General features: G+C 26.8%; 1 protein-coding gene and 2 long non-coding RNA genes across 8 annotated transcripts; 2 read left to right on the top strand and 1 right to left on the bottom strand.

Annotated features, from left to right (window-relative positions):
* Positions 1-843: 843 nt before the first annotated feature.
* On the bottom strand, positions 844-12,239 carry LOC118069616 (hemicentin-1-like). Of its 6 annotated transcripts, none has more exons than XM_035087843.1 (9): positions 12,188-12,239; positions 11,571-11,831; positions 11,254-11,491; positions 9,260-9,720; positions 8,333-8,477; positions 7,228-8,277; positions 4,652-4,803; positions 2,014-2,224; positions 844-1,947 (listed from the first exon to the last, which is right to left on the bottom strand). In XM_035087843.1, the coding sequence occupies exons 6-9, from the start codon at positions 7,313-7,315 to the stop codon at positions 1,454-1,456; spliced, it is 945 nt and encodes a 314-aa protein (XP_034943734.1). In that variant the 5' UTR covers positions 7,316-8,277; positions 8,333-8,477; positions 9,260-9,720; positions 11,254-11,491; positions 11,571-11,831; positions 12,188-12,239; the 3' UTR covers positions 844-1,453. The 6 variants fall into 6 exon arrangements, with proteins under 6 accessions (XP_034943734.1, XP_034943737.1, XP_034943733.1 ...); XM_035087846.1 differs by lacking the exon at positions 12,188-12,239 and having other exon boundaries at positions 7,228-7,901; positions 7,984-8,277; positions 11,571-12,020; XM_035087842.1 differs by lacking the exon at positions 12,188-12,239 and having other exon boundaries at positions 11,571-12,020.
* Positions 12,240-19,027: 6,788 nt separating this feature from the next.
* Positions 19,028-20,222, top strand: LOC118069583 (uncharacterized). The gene is made up of 3 exons (XR_004690649.1): positions 19,028-19,261; positions 19,522-19,665; positions 20,094-20,222. It is a non-coding gene; the product is annotated as an uncharacterized lncRNA (long non-coding RNA).
* A 1,210-nt stretch (positions 20,223-21,432) lies between these two features.
* LOC118069584 (uncharacterized) lies at positions 21,433-21,978 on the top strand. The gene is made up of 3 exons (XR_004690650.1): positions 21,433-21,535; positions 21,605-21,696; positions 21,777-21,978. It is a non-coding gene; the product is annotated as an uncharacterized lncRNA (long non-coding RNA).
* The last annotated feature ends 3,846 nt before the right edge of the window (positions 21,979-25,824 follow it).

Here is a 25,824-nt window from a genome sequence, read left to right as displayed (position 1 = left end):
TAACTGCATTCATTGTTATTATCTTTAACTTTTATCGAACAAGTTTCAATTCTTTTGACGATTTACAGGACCTAGTTTTGGTGAAATTTATTTAAAATATTCACGATTGTATATCGTGTATCATTATTAAGATTAACGTATACGTGAAGTTGAAGATATTATTTATAATTTTCACGTGATAGTATCAATTTTATACATAAACTCTAAAAACGCCCCCGGTATAAACGGCAACATTTTTATTTATAAATAAATTACTTTATTCTTTCTTTTTCTTTTTTTTTGCTTTGATCTACTAAACAGCCTTTAATTATTTCTTACTTCTCTTTGGACGATTACTTATTATTTTTTATACAATTCTCAGTTTATTCATAAATCAAATATCTTTTATTAATTGATCCACTATTATCCATTTTAATTTATTTCATTATCATACTCATAATCACTGTAGAAAATGTTTAAAAAAAATCGGATTATTTTTAAACGACTCTATATTTATAGAAATCAAGTCAGTTACTAATCAATAGCAAATTTTTTATAATTTAAAACAAAAATTAATATCAAGAAAACATTTATAGATTTATTAAATATGAATATTATTAATACTTTTCAATAATGTTTTTAGAATTAACAAATAAATTTTTAATAATATAAATTATTTTTAGAAAAGATCTTTTGAAACAATTATTTTTAAATTATTACGTAATTTTCAAGTCTAAAAATAATTAAATAAATAAATAATAATAATAATAAATAAACTCACCAAAAAATATATCTTGATGTTATCGAAAAGTATTTGTTAGTTTGTAATTATTTTGAAATATTCATATTTCTTTGTTACCGTTTTTAATGTTTAAACTGATGTAGTCATTATTAATTATATTAAAAAATAATTAAAGTATATAAAAATATGGAATAAACAATTTATGATTGTTGATCAATAATATTTAATATGCAAAATCAAAATGCAATATGTAAGATATTAAGTTTCTTGATGTAGTAATGAAATTTACAGGAGTCCGTACCGTTGTAATGCCACTTGAGTTTGTGGAACACCGGGGGAGGAGTCTTCCTTAAAGGAAGTGTAGACGAATTGAAATACCCCAGTGGGGAGCGGAAGCTCGTCGCGCCTAATAGTAAAATCGATGGCAACTTGGGTTGTTCGTGAGCAAATATAACTTCGGGAAGACTTTTTGGACAAGTCTGTGCTGAGGTGAATTGATTTAATCACCACCAAGATGATATCTTTTATGACGTTTTTTTTTTCTCAGATTTGATTCAATATTAATCGTCTCCAACATGCACTTATCAAGTAATCACAGTCAGGATCTATTGAAATAATAATAAATAAATAATAATCGGGGGCGTTGATGGAAAAATAAAATTAATAGCAAATTTAGTATGCGGGCAAGTCCTCAGGTTTCTTCAAGCAAGAGGAATAAGCAGGACTGAATGATTATCGTGTCACAGCATATCCTAATTGAATTGATCTTGGATTGGTAATAAGGACCATAATGAGAAGGATAATAAGGACAAATATACGTTTGCCTTGATTAGAAGACAAACTGACAGACCCTGCAAGCCACCAAAGTGCTCGACAACCTCCAGGTGCTGCACTTATTCCTCGTTGAATAGCTGCAGGATGTTCACCATTGAGCACATGAAGATGGATACTTGCACTGTCTAAATTACTTGGACTGCACGTATAATTTCCCGAATCTTCAAGTTTAGCATTATGGATAGTGAGTACACTATCAAATCCATTTTCCGTTCGTTCTGGAGGATGAATAGAAACTTTTCCATATTGATCACTCAATACTCGACTGTCGTCGTGATACCAAAATACATATGATGGTGCTTCTACTGATTGATTGATGACACACCGCAATGTTACTGTACTTCCAGTCTTTACATGTCGTTCTTGGTCACCCATTATTTCAATTTTTGGCACTGAAAGAATAAATTGATTAGTTATTTCATTAAAATGATAATAAATAAAACAATTAGATGTCATACCGATGACACTGAGATATACAGTGTGGCTCATCTTTTGCTCAGTAGATATCTGACATTCATACTCGCCCTCATCTCTTGCTTGAACATATTTGATCCCAAGAGTCCAGGTGTCCGATCCATCAACGTATATAGTCTGAAAACGCTCGTCAGCGATGAACATGATCCTATCAACTGACAGAATATGTGCGTCTCTTCGTCTTATCCATGAAACCTTGATGAGGGTAATGAATAAAGAAGATTAGATGAAATGTCATGATGGCGATAAAATGATTAACTAATGATAGATATATATAAATTGAAATAACTGATGAATATGTGTAATTATAATTAAAAGTATTTATTATCACAAACGGAAGTAATTTCTGTAATTGAGTCGTCACTTATAGCTTGAGAGAGGCATTTATGTCATCAAGTTTACGGATACACGAGTTTTGTGGCCACTATTCACCGACATTTCATTATGAGATTCTAGATAGAATCAGAGTACCCACCCCTTTTATCCTCTTGCGAACAAGCGCTTGCAGTAATTATCATAATTCGCGTGCTGTTGGACATTTTGCCGGTATCCAAGTACTAAATTCCATGAGTTTATATTAGTGGACTAGGGCAAAGGTCACACTATCTTCCATCAGAGTAAAAAAGAAAAAAAAGCCACTCGAGGCAAAATAATTAAGGATAAAATACGTGTTAGGAGCAAGTAAAGTTCTCCTGAATCGTGATTCTTGAGTATAAGTCGAACAAATAAATGAGCGAGAATAATTAGTTGACTTGGAACTATTTCAAATTGGTCAAAATTATATTAAAAGGATCAACGTTGTCACAGTATATATAATCATACTATATACATCGTCACGCGATCGTTTCTTCTTAATAAAATATATATGTAGATATAAAGATACATATACGTATTCACAAAAGTCGTTGCACTCAGCACAAAAAGTTTTCATTTAATTGCCATATCATTTGCAATTGCAGCCACCTTGTACTATATGCCTGAAAGTGGAAAGTACAGACAAGACAAGGGTAAAGTACGAATAAGAGAAATAGGAGGGACTGAAGCAACTTGTTCAAGATGTGCTCTGGTGTCGAGCACACAGTTCTAGTTGGCTTCCTCTTTGCCAGAATCGTATGCCAAGAAAATTAATTCCAGTACTTCTCGAAGTGACGAACAGCATTTTGGTAAGTTGTCAAGACTGCGCACTTTAGCAGACAAGTTAATGCTAGTCAAGACCTTTTCAAAAACATTTTGTTTATTGATCAACTTTCAGCACCATCTTCCTGTATAAGGCATTCATCTAATTTATGACTATTAAACTCCGTTTATCAATGTGTTGTGTATTATGAAAGATAGGGAAAACTAGGGCAAACGGAAATTTATCTGGAAAACTAATCGAAAAATCGAGTGTCTTTTGACTTACACTCCCTATCACAGGATAAACCCTAAACCAAAACGGATCTTATCGTCAAGGACTTTTTCTTTTCTGTTGATTTCTTTTTATTAGGAAAACAATTTTTCCATGTTCAAACTTGTCAACTTCCTTAATGTCACATGTACTTTCTAGTATCTTACATCCAATCTTTAAATAAAATCTATAAATCACTTTTTTTAATTTATATATTAATAATATATTTTTCATAATATATCACTGTTAATCCTGGTGTGTTATTTTTATAGACACTTTTTACACTGAACATGGATATTTTACATTGAACACACTTTATTAGTTTGAAATATTTGCAATTAAATATTTTATTGAATTTAATGAGATTTATTTTGATGTTTGGTCCAAGATTTTTATCATTAATTTAAATACAAGTGACATTAATTCTTACTTTCTTAGATACCATGGATCTTAATAAAAAAATTAAATATTAGAAAAAATCAATACTCAGATAATTATTATATTCAAAATAATTAAGCACAATTAATATGTATAAGTAATTTATTATTTTTGAGTGAACATCAGAGTTGAATCTTTAGAAATGTAAACTCTAAAAAAATATTTTATTGCAACTATTCAAAATTTTGATGTTATTATTAAAAAAAATATTACTTGTTCACAATAAATTTAATTCTATTTTTATTTTTATTTATAAATAAAAATCTATTGAAAATCTTTATACACTGCTAATCATTTTTTTTAATGAACATCGTTTTTTTCATAGATGTACTACGTTTACTACTCTAAAAACGTTTCATTCGATATGAATCTTAAAAAGAATCGTAAAAGTTCATTAGAAGCATTTATGCCATTAATATGATAATGAGATTCGTCATCCAATTATTTATAATATATCATGATGATGATGATATAAAAAATATGAAACAAATTTAAAAAACTAGACATTTTTTCATTGTCAACAATGTCAAAAGTTTACTTAATAATTTGAGTAGTTTGCGCAGACGCATAATGTCTGAGAGAAAATAGCGTCGTTATAACTCAAGAACGTGAGGAGAGTTTGGAAGACATCAAGTCTTAACTTCCGGGAAAGAGAAGAATTGGATAATAAAGATAAGACTGTCGAGTGTCTTGACGAAGAAGTAATTTTAGTTGAAGAATGATGACAAAGGTCGACATAAAGATTGAGAATCATTTTTATATCTAAATAAAATATATTTGTATGTAAATTGACATACCGATTTATTCCCAAGTTGACGGACTTTACAAGGTAAAAAAGTATTTGTCCCCAATTGTGCTGTACAATTTTTTGGACTATGTTCGTCGAAATATGGACCCTGATATATACCCGCGTGTCTTCTCACTAGTGAGTATGATCTCGTGCTTACTCCTGCAAAAAAAAGGAAAACATTAATTAAATTATTAATTGTTTTTGAACTTAATGAGTGTACTAAAATGACACTTAATAATGACAAACGTTATAATGATTAAATATTTGTAATTGAATATGATATAATTGAGATTGTAGAATTATTATTAACCCAATTAAATTGAAAATCACTCCATCAGTATTAGAATTTATTTTTCGTGATTGAAAAGTATATTTGACAAAATTGAATGATTATAGAAATGAAATCCTTTTTTCTCTTATTATTATTTAGATTGATTAAAGTGATAAATGTATTTTTTGGATTATAAAAATACATTCAACTTTATAGTTTATCACATGTTTTATTTCTGTTTTTTTAATTATCATAAAAAATGGTGAAAAGTATACATGAGAAAATTTATCGATCTTGAATAATTAATTTACTTCCAGACTGATAAAACAAGGTCACTTTGATTTCATTGATTTTTCAAGTATTATCAGAATAATAATAATAATAATAATAATAATAGAATGACGATAACTACTCTTAAATTTATGTTGAAATTTACAATATCAAAAATAATTGCAATTTGTGAAATTGTTATTGTAATAAAAAATATTTAGATTATTTTGTTAAAAATTTTCAAATATAATAGACATTAATTGTCTTAATAATAATTTATTATTTAATTAAGAATATTTTTGTTTATTTATAACAATGCATTATGAGAGAGTTCATTGCCAATTTAAACGTATTAAAATAACACGCATAAAGTGTTCAAAAGTGTGTGGAAAATTTATAGTTTGTATATGACATTTAAAAAGTGTCTACGAGAATAACACACTTGGATTTGCAGTGTTAAATATAAAATTCATCATTACATACAGACATTTGTGTATAAAATTAAATAATCAATATCGTTTGTTAATAATTATTAATTGAGATTCTAAAGATAATCAATGCTATCTATTTCAAAATTATACCAATTTAAGAGAAATGAATATTCATAAATTTTCAAGCTACATAAAGTTAGTATTTACTAATATAATATCCCAAATTTCAAAAATAAATTTAATAAACATAAGTACTTCCTAAATTAGTAATATATTAATAATCAATCCATTAATGATAATTAAAATTTGATATGTATTCCTAATTTAAAGATTAATTTCTTATTTTACTAGAATAAAAATAATTCATTTTAATGTCTAAGAAGTATTATGTATAATAGCAATATGTGTCACGTTTGTTCTTGTAAATTCCAACATTTATTTAGTCTTTATCAGAGCATGATGAACAAAGTAAAATTTTATCGTGGTAGAAATTACACGCAAAAGAAGCAAAACATAGGGAAAAATGAAATCTGTGATCAAATGTATACCATGTTTTATGCAGTAGCAAAATAATGGTATAGTGTAATAAATTGAAGGGTGAGGATGTGCACGATAGAAAGTGTGTGGAATAAAAAGAAGAATATCAGTATTTGATATTGGGTCAAACCATTTGCAATTGGTACGATCGACAGTAAAGTCGTCGATGGTTTCCATTTAATCATGGATCAGAAGAGTTCCGGATATGGAAGACAAGTGAGAGCACGGACGCCAGAGGGTGCAACTGATGATTCAGAATTTCTAAATTGTTTGCAAAGACTTTGATCATAAAAGATGTATGAATACGATCAGAATTTTATTGAAATAATTTTTTTTATCAAATAACATTTGTTCTTTTAAACAAATATATATTCGTAATAATAATATTACTATTATCATTTAAAATTACTATCTATGAATCTTTAATCTACATTTCTTCGGGAAACATTCTCTGTAAAACTGGAACATCAACTACACACTCTCGACCTAAATCTGTCGAGTGCTTTTATCTCTGTATCTTCTAATCGTTTCGTTTTTCCTTTTTTTTTTCTTTCTTTTCTTTTCGTTATACCTCTCTGCAAGTGGAAATATCATTTCAATTCTCTGCCCCAGTACCTTTTTATCATTTAGACATTAAAAATTATCTTTTTCAACAATAATAAATCATTAATATCATCAACTACTTATTGACAGATTTATTTGATTGAATTTTTAACGCAATTATTTTAAAGAATAAATCAAAAATAATATAAATAAATATTTTTGAATTAAATTTGAACAACGTCAGAGGTCAAAAGTGGATCTTATTGATCCTCAACTACATTAAACTCCTGACCTTAGTATCCACTTTCCACAAATAGATCCAAGTTGCATTAATCAAGTTTGAGATTAATACAAGACATTACTAAATCAGTATTAAACATTTAAGAGCATACACATAACAACATTTTCCCTCCTCCAGTTGGGTACACTTGAAATCACAGACTCCCTATTTCCGCATATTTGCTTCAACCCACTATACGTAAATCTCATGATAATCAATCTTTTAGGTATCACAACATCATTTCCCCTTACCGGTGATTCCAAGAAGAATCCAACAGACAAGACAAAGCACATAATAGTTAATGTAGGAAGAAGTCCTCATGGTAACGACGAGGACCATGGCTGGACTATCATCTCAGTGCGCGCTCCACCTTCGGCACATTTCCTTCACCACTAGCCGTCACTTTTTTTTTTCTTTCCTCGCTTCAACGTTATTTTCAATATCAACCGGTTATCCACATCATTACTCACAACCACCCTTAAATTATTTTATCCAATTACACCAATCACATAATCCAAGACAAGTTATCTTTTTGCTTTCTTGCTTTCTATGTTACTTATTATCTTTTTCTTCTTCGTCTTTTTCTTAAAATGATGATGATTATTATTATGATTGTTTCACAATTATTTTTTTATTATTCTTAATCTTTCTTCTATCAAACATTTAAATATTGTCTATAGGTATTTTTTTGAATAATAAAAAAGTCATTGATAAAACAGTTTCGATAAGAGTATGGATATAAATACGTAACTGAAAACGAATTAATGAAGACAAGCGACGAGCTTGAAAGAATCGCGTTCAGAACATGAAAACGTTTTCGGGTGGGTATGGTGCTCGTCGTCCCGACGTCCCGGGCGAAGCTCTGAACCGCCGGGCTCCAGTGGCACTGCCCGTCCGGGCTCCGCGCAAGCGTCCTCTTCATCTACTGTACACAATCAGTCAGCTTTCTTCCTCTCTTGCTTGTCTCCCTTTTCTCCTTCTCACCAATCTCTCTCTCTTGTACTCACCACCGCTAATCTGTCTCTTTCTGCGAGCCCTCTACTCTCACCTCAGCGAGTCAAATTTTCCGGTCATTTCCAAGTCAACGACATGGAATGTTCACTATAACATTGTTGAAACCTAGAAAATGCTCGAGTGATTGGCACCTTTGTACGATAAATATCCTTTTATTTCACTTGACATTTATCTGGGAAATCATGTTTAAGCATTGCTTCTTAGATGATGGTGATGGTGGTGGTATACATGTCTGACGGATATGATGGAAACTAGGCTCATAAAAGCAATTGATACGGGCTTCTTAACTGTAATTAATCAATAATCGATTGTATAGTTTATATCTGTAAAACTTCAACTCACTTTCATTGTTTGCTGAGTCGACTCTAAGACTTTTGTCCAGGGTGAAAGAGATGCAGATAAACAGCCACCAGATAGATTGTGTGATAAGTATTGGAGAATAGAAAAAAGTTTCATCACATTTTTGTTTATCATATCATGATGATATCTGGAGAATAATAGTTTATGGATTATTAAATAAAGGTAACGTTGGGTGACATTAGATTGATATGATTGTGTTTGTAATCAAATGATTTTTGCCATCAAACATAAAACACTGTAATTAATTATATCAAACGTAACAATAATTGTACTCGCACTCTGAGAGTCTCAATATAATTGTTTAGTTAAATAAAGCCACGGTATGTTTCAATAATATTTATTTTTGAATAAATTTTTTATTGTTGGCAGAGTGATTCTACCTAACGTTTAATTTATTGACCCTTTTCATTCAAAATGGGTAAAATTTTTCATTAAAAAAATCATTAGGTTGATAAAAATAAAATTAATAATTGAATTAATTGTCTCCCATGTCTATTATCTATTAGTTTAATTCACAACAGATAAGCTAGCACTGTCGTGTTTTTAGATATTTTTTATAATTACTTTGACAATAAGTTATACAGATATCGTTAAGAGTAATTTTTATTTTTTTTTTTTCTAATTTTAATGATAAATTTATTTAAATTTTGTATATATAAAAGCTTTAATATTTATTCAAAACAAAGTATTGATTTTTTCATTAATAACTTTATATTTGAGTTAACTTTTTGACATTAGAGTATATTCGGAATGATGGGATTTCAAAAGTTGGTTTCCTAGTTATAAATAAAAGTTTCTTTTACAAAAAGTTTATTTAATATTTACTGATGAATATTAGGTTAGTTCAAATATAAATCTTGATTTATAGACTATGTGATAGGTAATCAATGATATTTTTTTTTAACTTACCAATTAATTCTTTTTTTAATGTCATAGTACTAGACAATGTTCAATGTTTGATAAAGATAAGTTGAAAATTTTTTTCGTAAAAGTATCTTCGTAAATTAACTTCATATTATTATTTAAATATCTGTTTTATCACATACACACATAAAAACTATTTGACTATTTACTTATTTATTGAAATTTATTTATGTGAATAAATTTGAATAAAAAGTAATAAATAAAAGGTAATAATAATACGAGTGTTAATTGTAAATTTAATTAAATTCAATCCTCCATTTAAGTTGAATGATTTAACTTAACTTTTATATTCATTTTAGAGGAATTACTGGTTTTTGTTTGATGGTATGTGAAGAGCACTCGTTTTCAACGGGTTATCCAAACTTTTCCTCAGCTCTAACACGCATGCTAGGATAATTAGTGAGATTATAGGTCTGCTAGCGGAAAGGCTCAGCTAATTTGATAATCTGAAACAAGATAAAAGTTTAAGTATGTTTAATTTTTTATTTTTATTCTTTAACGATTCGGTCTAATGCTTTTAGAATTTATATTAAGATAAAAGGTGATTTAGGAATAGTGAATAAAACACGTACATGATAAATATATTCTTCCTGTGGACGTTTGTAATAGCTATAAATTTATACATATATATATATCGATATATTGATGTCGTAAGTCATGCGCGTGTACAAGAACAAATGACGTTAACTCGTTTGGTTCCGTTTCTCTGTATCTCAGGATAATATACACGATGATATTATCACTAGTACGATTAATCGCTTATGACAAATCGTGTAGGAATTACCATATGCTATTTATATCATTATGAGAATAAGGAATGAACATGGCAATTTTTGAACTTAGATATTCTAGTTTGTGTAGATGCATGTTGTGCCATATGTGTCATACACTAATTGTGAAACATTATTACTCTATTAGACTACCTCCATTTTTATTTCTCTTCTTTCTTCCTATTTAATAGATATATTTATCAATTTTTAGGATTCTAAAATATTTTATAAACTTGTTAGGTAGAACAAATTTATAAAAGCATTCTTATTCTTTCAATATCACTACAAATCCGAGTCTTTATAAACTAAGCACTTAAAGTGTTTACAATGTTGAACGTCATAAACAAATCATAATGTTTTATTTCAATGCACCAAATGTGCTTTAATATGACGTCACTTATTTAATTAGCATTGTAGTTACTTTTTAAGCACGTGTTCAAATGCAATAAAAAAATATTGAAAGAGAAAGCGATTGTTACGATTTTTTTTAGCAATTTCAGGAGGATTATTTGATATATTTTAAAGAAGGAATTTTGATAAATAAAATTACTTTCCAGTAAAATAATAAAAATAAAAAAAAAATTGTAACAAAGGTATCTAAAATTAGAGAAATAATATACAAGATTCGTGTTGGAAAAAATTCAATTATATTAATATTTTTTATGTAAAAAAGAGCTTTTTCTTAAATAAAGTTGAATAGAATTGTTCCATAAGCATTCAGTTTAATTATTAATTTTTATTTGTTTTTTTTCTAAAAATTATTAACGTATTTTAGAGGAACAATGAAGTTTAAATTTTTATAAAATGCTTCGAATTTCTCAACTACAAAATTACTCAATGGAATAGTGATATCAAGATTGGAGTATGACATGTATATATTAATTTTTTATATACTTTTTTACTCTATCAATATATTTCAGATATTTAAATATCTGAATAAATATCATAAATACACGTATGCAAAAAAAATAATATATGTATGTAAATAAATTTATTATATCAGTTCTATTCTATTTATTGATTCATTCCAAAGAGTGAAATATTTACTCCAGACATAAAAGTAAATTCATTATCAAATATTATCAAGGCTAACAAATAAATTTGTAAAAGTAAAAAATTAATGACAAAAATAAAGCATTCGAATGCTGATTATTTTTATCAGAAAATTCAATATTATTATGCAAAATTGATCAATGTAATTAATATTACCTTTGATGACGAAGACTATAGTGTACAAATGAGTCCCATAGTGAATAAACTCTGTTCCTCTTAGGAAAGTAAACTACATTTTACTGCATTGCAGCAATACTAATAAATCAATCATCATAAATATATAAAATCCACGGTTTTTTTCGTATTCAATTTATATCAATTTCATTGATATAACTGTTGTATTTATGCATTACATGTAGACAAGTTTCTGTAATTATACAGTAGTTTTATTAACCTATAAATCAAAGTGAAAAGTAATTTATAATCTAATGATTTAATCCTTTTATAACAAAGAATAAAGTAATATGACTCACCAAATTCTACAGTTCAAAGACCTTTATTGTGAAATTGAATTTAAAATTGACAGAAAAGCATCAAATACATTCTTATATACTGCTCTCCAAAATTAAGTCAGAAATTTTATTTCAACTTATTGCACAGCACTCGAACGTATTTCAAAAGGGACTACAATGCTAATCAAATAGGTGACGTCATATTCAACATGTTTACATTGATAATAAGAATGCCCTTGGACTTGCAGTGTGTGCTTTAGAATAACCCATATAGTCGAAACACTGAAAGAGTAGATTTGGAGGTTATACAAGAAATTTTTATTGTAAGTTATTGTGTTTATGATATTTTCCTATTTTATTTTAAATTATTTTAAGTTATTATTTATCAATAATTGTTAAACAGAAAATTATTTTATCTAAGAAATTAATTATTTTAGGTTGTGAACAAGCTCAGAAATAATTTGTGCGCATGCGCCAAAATAATTTCCCTGTATAACCTCCGAATCTACTCTTTCAGTGTTTCGGTTATACACTGTAATAAGTGTGTTACAATAAACATATCTATATACACTACGCGACATAAATGCTGTCTAATTGTTTTCAGTTTTTTTGAGGTTATACATGCAATTTTTCTATACCTTTCTATATCAAATTATATTATATTATATTTGTCTTATATTTGTTTTATACACACTTCAGAGTGTGTTGAATTCTATAGTTTTTTTATAGAATTTAATATTAGACACGTTTATGGGTGATTATTTTTAACACACTTCACTTTGCAGTGAGTAAAAGAAAAAAAGAATACCAGATAATTTATACCTAAATATTTCAACTAACTTTTGGAGGGTGCTGGATTTTGTACTTATTGGAGTTTTGATTTAATGCCATGACAAATTTTTTTTTTGTTAAAAAAAAAAAGACTTCTTCAATGCTAACACCTTATTCATCAATCATTCTTTCACATGAAAGTTAAAAATAGTGAAATTACGTGTTACTATTTAACATTAAAGTTAAAAACAAAAATTACATAGAAATAAGAAGTTTTTTATAATCAATTATTGTCATAGTATATTTGTAGATAAAAGTGAGTGATAATTGAGCCTGCGCGAAATCCGGAAGACAAGTGAGGGGATTTAGATGAAGAGAAAGACTTTGTTCTCTTGAATATAATGATCTTTCCATTATCCACTATGTGCCTTCATCGCACCAGTATTATCCACTTGGTCGTCCGCATTATCGTTCGTTTCGCCTTTGCTCAACCTCTTATCGCCTTATGACTCTTCGTCGTTCGACTACCTATACTTAAAAGCGTCTGAGTATCCTTAAGATCTCTATTCAAAGGATCAATTGTCTGATGAAAGTCAAATCTTTATCTGATGACAATGAGATATTCTTTTTCTTTCCCTATTTCTAATTATTTTTATTTTTTATCCCGTCATATCGTACTAAATAGTTTAACCAACTTTATATTTTAGAAGATGAATGACCTCATTTATCTTTTAATAAGTTTTCTGGGTCACTTTATTCTTTTTACTTAATGGCAACTAATTATTATTTTTTATTGGATGGATTTACACATGGATAAAAAAAATAAATAGCATAAATAATTAGTAGAGATATTGAAAAAAAAATATAAATATTCATAATTATTTATAATTCTAAAAGAATTAAAAATAAAATCTAATGTGTCATATAATTTGTAATAATTAATTTTAAATGAATCTTAAAAAAAACGACCATTGATAGTTTAACTTATAATTATTATATAAAGTATAAAATTCATAAAATATTCATCGCCTTTAAATATAATACTAACAATCAATTAACTAAAACCACTACTAGCAATGAAAAAGAAGGAAAAGCTCGCGTGTATGGACGCTATTAATTATTCACTCGACTGTCATCAACATTAAGAATTAACTGATTTTATTGATGAACAGTAAATAATTAATCAAATAAAAATAATAAGTATGTTTGTGAATTTATAAGTGAAATTATAATAATTAAATCAATATTTATACCTCCTGAGGATTTATGTATATGTTAGACGTCATTTACTCAAGTTTGTGTCTATTGAAATAAATAATTTTTCAAGATCAATCTGATGGATATTAACAATATTCTTTAATTGCTTGAATAATTTAACTTTATATTAATTTGTGAAAAATGTTTCCTAATTACTTTTTGATTAATATCATCACAAATTTGTAGCCATTTTGAAAATGAAAATTATGCTGAAATATTAAAACATTTGTATGGTACGTATTACACTAGATGACATGATATTCATAAGCAAATATAATTACGCTGACATTTATTGGTAATAAAGATTCATTAATTATACATTTATTTCATTTCATTCTTCTCAAGTATTCTTTTTTGTTTAAACAAATTAATTTGATTTTGTGGTGAAACTTTTCAAGATAGACAATGAATGTAATATTTATGATTTACATAATTTAATGATTAATTGAATAAATTTTTCTATGTATGTACTTACGTATCACATAAATTCATCTTTAACATTTAAATTCTGAGGTTCGATATAACAGTAGATAGGAGTAATAGAGAACATGAAACCATGAAAATTTCCGAACAATTGGTCTGTAAAACGATTCCCAATGCTCTCGCACGAATAATCCACTCGTCCTGAAGCAGAATTGACGGCCAACGGAAACGAAAATCGATTGATCTTTACTGAGATATCGACTTTATTGTAGATTTACAGAAATATCCAACGATGTATATTTTAATAGGACTCGAGAATATATTGTTACACCGCAACTACTTTACATTGTTCAGGTATTGAAATTACGATGACGTTAGTATTCTTATATTTTTTGTCTTAAGACTACTATCTTACTTATTTCCCTCAAACGTAATAATTTTGTTAAGAAAAAATTACTCTTGTATTTTAATTATTTTTCTTGATTTATTGTAACAGAGATTGGTAATTTTATACTTTCGCTGTCCCCTCGTTTTTTGGCTCTAGAAAATCAAAAAATCATCCGATTTTAATGATTTTTTTTTTTAAAATCTTCGTTTTTACAGCGGATTTATAGAAAAAAAATATAAGAAATATATCACTTGAAGATTTCATATAGTTTTATGAGTTTAAATGTGATTATGAACGCACTTCTTTAGATGTAATCGTTCATAGCTTTTTTGCAAAGCATTAAACGAAGTTCATATATTTTTTTTGTTAATCTACACAAAAAAATAAATATTTTGAAAAAAAAAAATCACTAAAAAATGTTTGTTTATTAATTTTTTATCTCACATAAAGATTTGATATGGTTTTATGGCTTTACCCAGAGATTTGATGTAGACTTTTCGGAACAAGATTTGTAACTGGAGTTCTTAGGGAAAAAAATGGTCATTTTTATACTACTACATGGCGATAATAATTTTCTTTAAATAATATTATTATTAAAATAAATAAATAATTAGGTTTTTTAACAGTACTTCAATGAATTTAAATTAAACTCCAATTTTCTTTTCTAGTATAATGACTCTTAAATCATTCCTTAATACTAAAAATAAAATTACAATAAATCCTATATTATTATTAAACATTGAATTGTTTAAATAAATAGTGAATTTTCTTTTACATCAAGAGCTTAATTACTGCCTAAATTAAATAAGTATACATTATTATTTAATGTAATAACATAAATTGTAACGTTTGGGATTAAACATTTAGTTTAATAAAATTCTGAATGTGACAATAAATTAATGATCATTGAAATAAATGAGTGTGTGTTAAAATTAACTAAAATCCTGAATCTGTTCAACTGCATAACAATATATGCACGAAGAGAAATGTATAGTAAAAATTACCCTGAATTTTATAGTAATTTGGTGACCCTGCAGGGTGAGGGTAAAAATTACTGTGCATATTCTAAAAATTACCATACTGCATAGTAATTTTTAGGGTAAAATTAGGGTAAAAATTACTATGCAGCATGGTAATTTTTAGAATGTGCACAGCAATTTTTACAATGTGTATAGTAATTTTTACCCTCACCCTGTAGTGTCACCAAATTCCTATAAAATTCAGGGTAATTTTTACTATACATTTCTCTGCGTGTGTATATATAGATATAATAATAACAGTTAAATTGTAACGGATTTTATTAAATCATATCACCATTTAGTTGTATGTATTTATGAAACGATTAGCAACAACATGGGTGTAAAGTTCGACATGAGATGTACAGTTGACGGTTGAGAGGATCACGAAGGCATCAACGTACGCGAGACAGTCGAGCGGACACGTGACAAGTGGATGAAACGATGCACATGTGACACCCACGATATAATACCACTAACACAGTTGTAGTGAGACTACATACGTATACATTACCCCTTTGTCATTGGAGTGTATCACGCTTGAGTCTATATCTGTGTGTATGCTTGCAGCTTTATATAAAGAGATATAGAGTGACAGAGGTGGAAGGCAAGCAAAACGTATGGAATAGTCGTCTCTGGGATACAAATCGAATTCGCATGTCATCCGGCACTTGGAGAGAGTTTCGGTGATTTTACCAGCGGTAACAAAGTTGGAGAGGGCATCCGGTTAGCAGACTCGAGGGCAATCAATTTGAGCGACGACATAATCGATTTTCTTTTTTCTATGAATACAATGCCAGAAAAAAGTAGGACAAATTTTTAAACGCTGTTCTCACTATGATATATTCCTTTATTCTCTCTTTTTATTTATTATTTTTTATAATTTATGCACATTCTATTTTATTATTCATTACTTCATTTACCTTTTTTTTTTTTAATAATAACAATTAGTTCACATTATCTCATAATTGGCTCATTTTTATTGAAATATTATTTTAATAATGAGGCCAATTCTGTTAAAATAATCACCAATTAATTTGACGAAAATACTAGTCTCACAATAACATAGATGGACTTTTGTGGTGTAATAAATTATTTATACTCGAAATAACTCGAGTACAATAATGTCGTCTGATGTGTGACGCCACAATCTACTTAAGTAGTTGAAGTCAATTAAAGTAAGACTAGTGTTTAATAAAAAACTTTTACATGAGTTTATATAATTCGATTGTATGGTTTAAATATATTTTAACAATAATATATTATAATTATTAGAATTTAAAGAAAAAAATATTAAAATAATTTATTTATTTATTAAAAAAATTTAAGAATTAAAAATTTTAATACAAATTTAATTATCATTCCATTTTATTATGTATTTAATTTTAAGGCTAGAAAATAATTCAAGTTAAGAAGTGGAGCTTTTCTGTTTTCAACCCGTACTCATGTCGGTATTAGAAGCATTCGGTATAAGCTCTCCCAAGTGGAGTACTGGATTGAATACTCGAAGGTGCTCTTGACTACATCCCTGAACATATTCTCTAGAGGGATAGCAAATAAAAATAAAAAAAAGAAAAATATTATAAAAGAAATCATTCAGGAAATTTTTTTTCCTACCTCTCCCTTCCCTCACTCCCTCACTCTCCGCCATCCCTCTAAGACTTTATATGAAATGATCGACACGCAAGATTCAACGGAAACTCGTACTTTCTCAATTTTAATATCCAAGCAACCAGCTACCCTCGTTTGTTTTATAATTCCAAGCGGCTGTAAAGCAGGACGAAAAAATATATCAAGTAATAAATCTCTTGAGAAAACTCTTACAAGATCGTCTATCATAAAATTACCATTTTTTAACAATCGCTCATTGCATACACATATATATGTATAGATATATTTTTTTTTATTTATTTATTCTACTTTTTAAAGTCATCATGACAAGCATATATTTTTGACTTGTATCGCTTGGGAGAATTAAAGTTCAATAAAACGTATTACTACACCCTTGTATGTGCCTTTTATCAAGATATCTAAGCGTTTATATCCCTCAAATAGATTTACTCCACTCATAGCCTATACATATATATTATCGCTTTTGGAGAATAATAGCGAGTTGATAAATAGAGCAAAGAATTATGTTTAAATGTCGTTGAGAATTACAAGGAGATGATGTTTATTTCATTCATTGATTCACTTTGAAAACAAAAAGATATCTTCAAAAGTAAATAAATGAACTTGAGAATATTTTCAAGTACTTAAAACAACTAATAATTGAAATTATTTTTGAATATAAATAGCATGCATACTTGAGTTTGTGTAATATATAAATTAAATAGTGTTAGTTTGTGAGTATAACGCGTGGTAGTTAGTGATAGTGAGAAATAGTGTGTTATTAACTTTTTGATACAGCTAAGTTGCCAAGTATTTAAGTTAAAAAATTAATTCTTATTCTAATTAATATTGATTATTTTACTGTATATTTATGTTATTAAAATAATTTAGACAAATAAAAATCACTTAAGCACCAATATTTGATAAGAATAATTTATGTTAATGATTTTTGGTGATGATAACAAATCTTTTACATTTCCTATAGTTGATGGAAATTATTAATATTACCTTCAACCCCAAGTAGTATTTCTTTACAGGTAATGAGGGTTAAAAGTATCCAGTACTATATATGTTTTATTTCAATGCACTTACAGTGTTTTAATATGACGTCGTCCATTTAATTAAAATTGGAATAATTTTTTAAACACTTTAAATGCATTGAAATAAAATACTTCCAAATTTGAAATTTTCAGTGTTGTTTTTCTTAGTTTATTTCTAATATATTTAATCAATTATTTACGTAAAAATAGCATGTATGGATATGTTATGATGTTGATGTAAAAGAAATGGAGTATTTTAATGGACTGTGTGGTAAATCGGTACAGCAATTATGTCGTTACGTCCATATACAGTTTAATTAAGCTCAATGTTGAGCTCGTCGAATTAGGTACTTGAGAATTGAATTGCGCATGCGCAAATCTATGTGTTCTAAGTTGAACATTAATGATGATAATGCCATTTAAGGTATTTCGATCGCTCTGGGCTTTGTATTATCAAAAAATAAATAGACTCAGGACCCTTTGATATATACACACTAGCTTTCTGCATATTTATAAATGCATTTAGATTATATAATTTTTTTAAGAAGACATTTAAAGAACCGTTTTTGAATGACTGTTAAAAAAACCCAGTCTTATAGTGAATTATCATCAATTTAGATGGAATGAGTCAACTTTATTCAAACAAAAGTTTTATTTTTCAATAATCTTCCATTTTAATGCTGTAAAAAAAAGGAAATCTTAAAAAAAAATTAATTTCAATTGAAATACCTTAATTGAGTCTAAAACTCAATGTGATATAAAAAAGGTAATATCAAAAAAACTCTCGACATTTTTCTGAATAACTTGATATTGAAAATCTATTATTTTATTCACTCGAGAATTAATAGCTTATTTATAAATATGACTGTACACACATGATGCATATCACCATCTTATTTTTTTTCATTTCACACGGTGTTTTATGCACTCTCAATGCCTGGGGTTGTAATTAGTTTGTGGCTTCAGCAAGTCTATCACCCTTGGCGTTCAACGTTAACAAGTGAGAAGGGCGGCATATACTATAGAAGCAAGAAGAAAGAAAAATGCAAACAGGAGAAGATAGAGTTTATATTGGCTAGTTGCCCGGTCATCCCGTTGGAAGAGATAACATGTATACATAATCTGTTGGTTTGTCAGGAGCAAACGACTAGGGAAAATAGAATGTTGCTAGAAGTGGAGGGTAGAGAGTGAAGATAAATTTGGAGGGTAAGTAAAATACGAATTGAAAGGGAGGAGAAATTAATGAATGTAGGGAAGAGAGACTGAATATCCCTTGAGGCTTCTTTATTTAACATTCATTTATAAAGAATTTTTTCATAATCACTTGTAGTATTTATCCTAGGCTTTAAATTAAGGTTTAAGATAAGTATTTTTTCAACTACCAGACATACTATTATTGCATTTCTTTTCATTATTTAACTAAAATTCAAAATTGTCGTATTATAAGGTTTTAATTGCTGTTTCAGATCGTTTACTAATTAATGTATAGATAAGGTTATGTCAAACTGACACCATTCTACCATCAGGACAAAAGTTTGTTGGGATACAAGTAAACACCAAACCAGTAACAGTATCAGAAGAAGAAGAAGAAGATGGAGATGAAGGACGAGGTAAGAGTTCAAGTTATATTCATGACGACAGCACCAGATGTGCAGCAGTGCTTGGACGTTAAATGTCTTGCTTTCATAATATTTATGTTTCTGAAACGTTCACGGCAAGCAAAAGAGTTTAGAACACATTAGATTTTATTTTTACTATAAAACTTGATTTTCTCGACGAATAATTAAAGTGGAATTATAAAGAAAATTTTTTTTTTAACACTATGCTATCATTATTATCATTTCATTATACCTACAAAGTATAAATTTAAATAAGATTTTTCATGTTACTTTTAGATTTTACATTGTTCAGAAAATGTCAAGAAATATAAATAATTAAAATAAAATTTCATAAAAACATAAATATAAAATAATATCTAATAAAAATATTTTAAAATAGTTTTATTGTCATCATTATTGTTACTAATAAACGTTTAAAGGAACTTAAAGTGAGTTTTTCATTTTTACATCTTTTGGTCAGAACTTCTGATAGATAGCATTTGATCAACGACAATGATGAAAAATTCAAAACAAAAAGAAGAAATTAAAAACAAGAATTCAAGTTTCTGAACAAGATACTCTACAATAAATACAATATGGAAAGATAGATTTTTTTATTCTCTGAAAATCAATGATAAAATTAATGAGTAGGGTAAGTGATAAAAAGTAAGATACAATCTAAGGTATGAATAAAAAACTATTATTGCATTTAAATATTCAATATGTAGCCTCAATAATTTAAAATCATACTAAATTAATATATAAAAAATAATTAGAAAAATCTGACATCAATTACATTGTTATTAATACAAATATTATTTTGATGAAATACTTATGTATGACAGATTTAAACTCAAGAGGTGTTACAATTGACATCACAAATATGTTGCCAATAAATTCATGGTAATTCATACGGTGAAACTTTATAGTATGTCAATTAAATCTATGCTTTGAATACATAGTTGGAACATTTAATGTAAACTAGTAACATTATGCAACATGTAATTCACTCTGCAATAATGCATTTGTATTATTTCTTGTCAGTAAATACGTATTACTGTTTTGAACAGATGTATATTAAAATGTTAAATGAAGAAGATTGTTTTGTAGAGATTTTCTCGTATAAAGTTGATTACATGAAATTTTTACTTAATTTTCTTATCTTTCAATAGCATTGTGATAGATAAGAAAAAAAAATTTTAAAACTTCTGAAAAAATACGTAATTAGTTTGCATTTGGGTATTTAACTTGAATGTAAGCAGCTTAAGTAGCCAATCGTCAAAGTGTTTATTTTGTGCTTAAGTCATCAAAAAGTGTACTTTTTATTTTATATTTTGTATTAAAAACACTGGAATAAAGATTAAATTAAATTTTCATGTTAAATAATCGATGAATTTATTACTAAAAATTTATTTAGTGTCGATTTAAACAAATTTCAGTGAATAATAAAAAGTAAAAATAACTTGTCAACGGAGTTGTTATATATAACATATTATAAGGGGAGGAATAAAAAATGTAAAAAATTAAATAAAATCAGGTTATAAAAGAGATTTGTTACTGTAAAATTTTATGAGTAGTTAAAGATTTTATAGATAAGTAATCAAAGTATCGTTTTTTATTTAGCGATAATCGATTTCTATTATCGTTTCTTTACTTTTTTAAGATATTAAATTTTTATATTTATATCATAGATATTTTTTTGATAGCAAGCTATTTATTTTGATATTTATTACAGAGATATAAAAAAGAAAATAGAGTTGACGATTTAAGGTGGGCGAAGCGAAATGAATAACACGATCAGAACAGTGATATAAATCTCTGGCACGGATTATCGAAGGCAGTGCATCGTCGACCTGGTTTCAAGGAAGAACCATTAAGCAGAGTGAGGATTGCCGGTAATTAATTCGACGACATAACATGAACTTACTACATTGTCTTTCTTTTTCTTCAGGTATGTAGTTTTGGCAAAAATACCTTGTTTATAGCAAAGAAAATGAAATTCACGATACCATAAGGAACCATCTCTCTTTACACTCTCCATAAGTATACATACATACTAGACGTTCTTTCCTTCCACACCAGTGACAAGTACATTCTTCTCTATCCCCTTTTACAAACTCTAGATGCAAGTTCGCGTTCGGAGAATTTAACTAACACAGCAGCGGGCTTTTCTATCGACCTGACACAAGAGCTTCTTTCAGCGACTGCGTCATCTAAACGTTAGCGCTGCGCATCTACTACTCGATGATTTCCTCTACAAGAGCACTACTCACACATCCGTCGATTTTGCAAATTTTAAACATCAACTTTAATTTTTAAAGATAGATACATTTCAATACAATTAACGGTATTAAATTCAGTTTTGAAGGTATACAAATATTTTTTGTTAGAATTTAAAATTAATTAATAATATGTAATTATTTAATTTAGTCAGTGATAAGCTCTTAATGTAGAAAAAAATCATATTTGTAGCAGTTCTTTTTTATTGTACCATTTTTCCAGTATTTGTACATCAAGAAATCTATTTACTTGAACAATTCAATGTTTAAATAAATATATTTCTTATTGTAATTTTACTTTTTTTTATTGAGAAATGATTCAGAAATTATCATGAAAGAAAATAACATTGGAGTCATACTTGAATTTATCGAGGTAGAAGATGATCTTGAAATTATTGAAAAGTTAATGTTTTATAAAATATTTTCGTTACATAAAAAAATATTGATTTAATTAATAAAAATAATTTGAAATATTTGCAATAGAATATTGTATTGAATTGAACGAAATGTATTTTGATAGTTGGTTCAAGATAATGATAAGTCTAAATACAAGTGATATTGGACTCATTCTTACTTTCTAATAAGACATCATTGAGTGAATAATAATTACACATTACTCATTGAGTGAATAATAATAATAATAAGACATCATTGATCTTAAGAAAAATAAAACACTAAAATAAACCAATATTCAGATATTTAAAAATATCACTTGATCACAGTAAATTTTTCTCTCAGTATATTATCCACACGCATAATAAGCATGAGTTAATTTATGATCAATAATTAAGTGAATTTTATTAAAATTTAATCTCGTTAATAATAAAAAGTAAATGGAATTTTTTCATAATCATCCGTTTAAATCTGCTATTTACGATTATATGCTGTGATAATCGGCTTTAAAGAGGATAAAAACTTTTTAAGATTAGGAAGTAGTTTATAGAAAATATTTCATGTTTTTTTTTCTTATTAAGTATGAGTATTTTTTTCATTTTTTACAAATAATTATTTCTTTTCGTGATACAATCTCATATCCGTAAGTTATTTTTTTTCTTATTTGTAATATTAAAATAAATAATAATCAGGCTCATTTAAGTGTAATAGATATCATTAAATTTCAAGTAGAATGTAAATAAGATTTTTTTTCACTTACAAACATTTTATAAAATTACAGTCAATCACGACAAGTCTTGACGATCAATCACTGGATTTTCATTATTTTCGAGCTTTATTTTTCCATAGCAGTATACATATAAGCTTTACGTAACTCATTAAAATAAAATATTTCATTAAATATATATATGTATATATGTATATCTGAAAAAACCTCAAATTAATTTCAATTATCCATACTTTTCCACTTAAAAACATACTTTCTTTTCATGTCTTATTTATTTATTTGCACTGCATTGATTAATAAATACTCAAATTCATTTTTATTTACTAAACAAATATTTTATAATGTATCTAAAAATAAAATTCTGTGTAATAAATGCCATCTCATACAAAAATTTCTCTTGTAATTGAAAAAATAATGATAAACTTTGAATAAGATTCCCATTTTATTTATATTATGATTAAGTATTCTTCAAATAAGTTAGTTTGTCATTTATCAGTTAGGCTGAAAAATATACGTACATATTACACATTCATTCACGTATAACATAATGTTTATGTCATCAAAGTTTTATTTAGTTATACATAATTATCAATCATGTGTATCATGTTAGAAGAAATACAATCACTTTTTCTATGTATATATATATATATATATATAAAGAACTCTTGTTTTATTATTTATAATTTCATGTTTATAGCTGGTTTAATGCCAAGACACGAATAGAAAGATCATTAATCTAATCTTTTAATAATTACTGCAAATTTCATTGGACAATATTTCTTTTTTCTCAGTATTTGGTTTATACCAAGTTTTATTCAGAGTTTGGATACTTAATAACATCATTATATACATGTAAAAAAAATTAATATAGTTATTTATTTGTTAATTTGACACGAAATAAAGTAAAAAATTTTAAAAAACTTTAATAGCAACAATAATAAATAAAGTAATAATTGTAGAAATTTAATTTATTTATATAAAAAAGTTGAAGTAGCAATGTCGAACCGTACGGTCATTAATTAAACGTGGAATGTCCATGACAAATAGTTGCGATTAAGATAAATGGACATCTATATTTTTATTTGCGGTATCACCAATCTATATTTTTTTATACCAGATAGCTCCTTTTTTATAATTTTCAAGACATTTCACGTTAAAATAAAAATTGAAGAATCTGTACATTTATTAATCGATTTATATCAAGTTGATTAATTTTTAAATATGAAGGATTAAATTATTAAAATTTTTACCATTTCTATTTGACTTTTTTTTCACGTTACTAACTTTATAATTTTTTCTTCTAGATATTTGTTCACTTACAAACTATTATATATTATTTATGATAAAAAAAATATTTTACATCGCTGATTGTTTCTAATATTTTTTGAAAAATGCCATGCACAATTGAAGCGTATGCGTTTACTTTACAATATACATGGTAGATTATTTCCAAATATTTTTAACTAATGTTATAATATTATTCATAATCAATTTTTAATTATTGTTTATCCTTAATATTATAATAAAACTATATATTTACAATACATTTAAATTTAATTTCGTCGTTCAAAAATCGTTATTAATATTATGAAAATCTTATATAGTTAATGAGTGTAAAATAAAGAAAAAATCAAGGAAATAAAACAACAACAAAATAAATAAATAAATCGTTTATTTAATTTTTTCGTTCTATTTTGACGTTGTTTTCAATTTTTATGAAGATATAATGATTAATTCATTTTTATAGAATAAAAAAATACATTGAAGAATAAAAAAAATGTATTTATTTATTTAATTAATCTCTAAAATAATCAAGTAGAAATGACTTAAAACTGTAATTGATATTAAAAGAGCATAAAAATATGACCAATGGTCAAACCTGACTATTCACACTAAAAAAATTGTAAAAAATATTAACAACACCCACTTAATGTGTTATTATTGGTGATACAAAATTACTTAACACATGTTCGTATTAATGAAAAGTTATAAATAAAATTAAATGATATGATAATAGAAATAATATATATGTTGTACACTCTGATGATTGTACAGAACTTACTTATTTTTATATTGAGATATACAAATAATTGAGTAAGCGCAATGTCACGTTTTATTTTCACCATTGAAATAAGAGTTTCTCGCATTGAAAAATCATATATGCAACAATGGCAGTATGAAAGAGAAAAAATATTTTATAGTGTGTAAAATGTCAGTCGAATTGCAGGAAAGTTAAACCTGCTTAGAAGTTATTTATCAAAGCGCCTTTCGTCATTTATTATTCATTATTCATTAAAACTTATACTTTGTACACCTCGATTTGTTCGATTACTATTAAAGATAGCACTGGACCTTTCGCCATATTTTTTTATCATAATCATTTGTATAGCATTGTAGAGCTTTTTTTTATTTTATAGTAAACGAATTTTGTTTCTAATATTTGTGCCAGTTATGGATGTCATATTTTAAGCGTTATCGTCTAATTGTTATTTCTTTTTGATCGTTTTATTTTTGTATTTTTCATTGAAAAACAATATTCAATCACGACTAAAAAAATTGTTTACTTTGTTCTGTAAACTACTACGAAAAAGTATGTTTACATAATTTTTTAACATGAAAATTTAACTTAAATTCTATCGTTATTTTTCTTTTTGAACAATTTGTTATTTTATAATGAATATGATTATTATAGTCCTTAATAATTAAATACAAAATACATTTTAAATTTTATATAAAATAAAATTGAGTTCAGAGAGTTATTACACGTAAATA

This window comes from Chelonus insularis, unplaced genomic scaffold (assembly GCF_013357705.1).
Source record: "Chelonus insularis isolate UGA/USDA-ARS -01 unplaced genomic scaffold, ASM1335770v1 contig_41_pilon, whole genome shotgun sequence".
Taxonomy (NCBI): Eukaryota; Metazoa; Arthropoda; class Insecta; order Hymenoptera; family Braconidae; genus Chelonus; species Chelonus insularis.
This window is presented reverse-complemented; position numbering and strand designations above follow the sequence as displayed.

Bases quoted from the DNA above. Each gene is read 5' to 3' on its own strand.
- LOC118069616 (XM_035087843.1), bottom strand. From the start codon at position 7,315: ATGGTCCTCGTCGTTACCATGAGGACTTCTTCCTACATTAACTATTAT. The intron at 4,804-7,227 runs GTAAGGGGAAAT...TTTTTTTTGCAG, and splicing joins GATTCTTCTTGGAATCACCG to GAGTAAGCACGAGATCATAC. The intron at 1,948-2,013 runs GTATGACATCTA...TTATTCTTTCAG, and splicing joins TGTATATCTCAGTGTCATCG to TGCCAAAAATTGAAATAATG.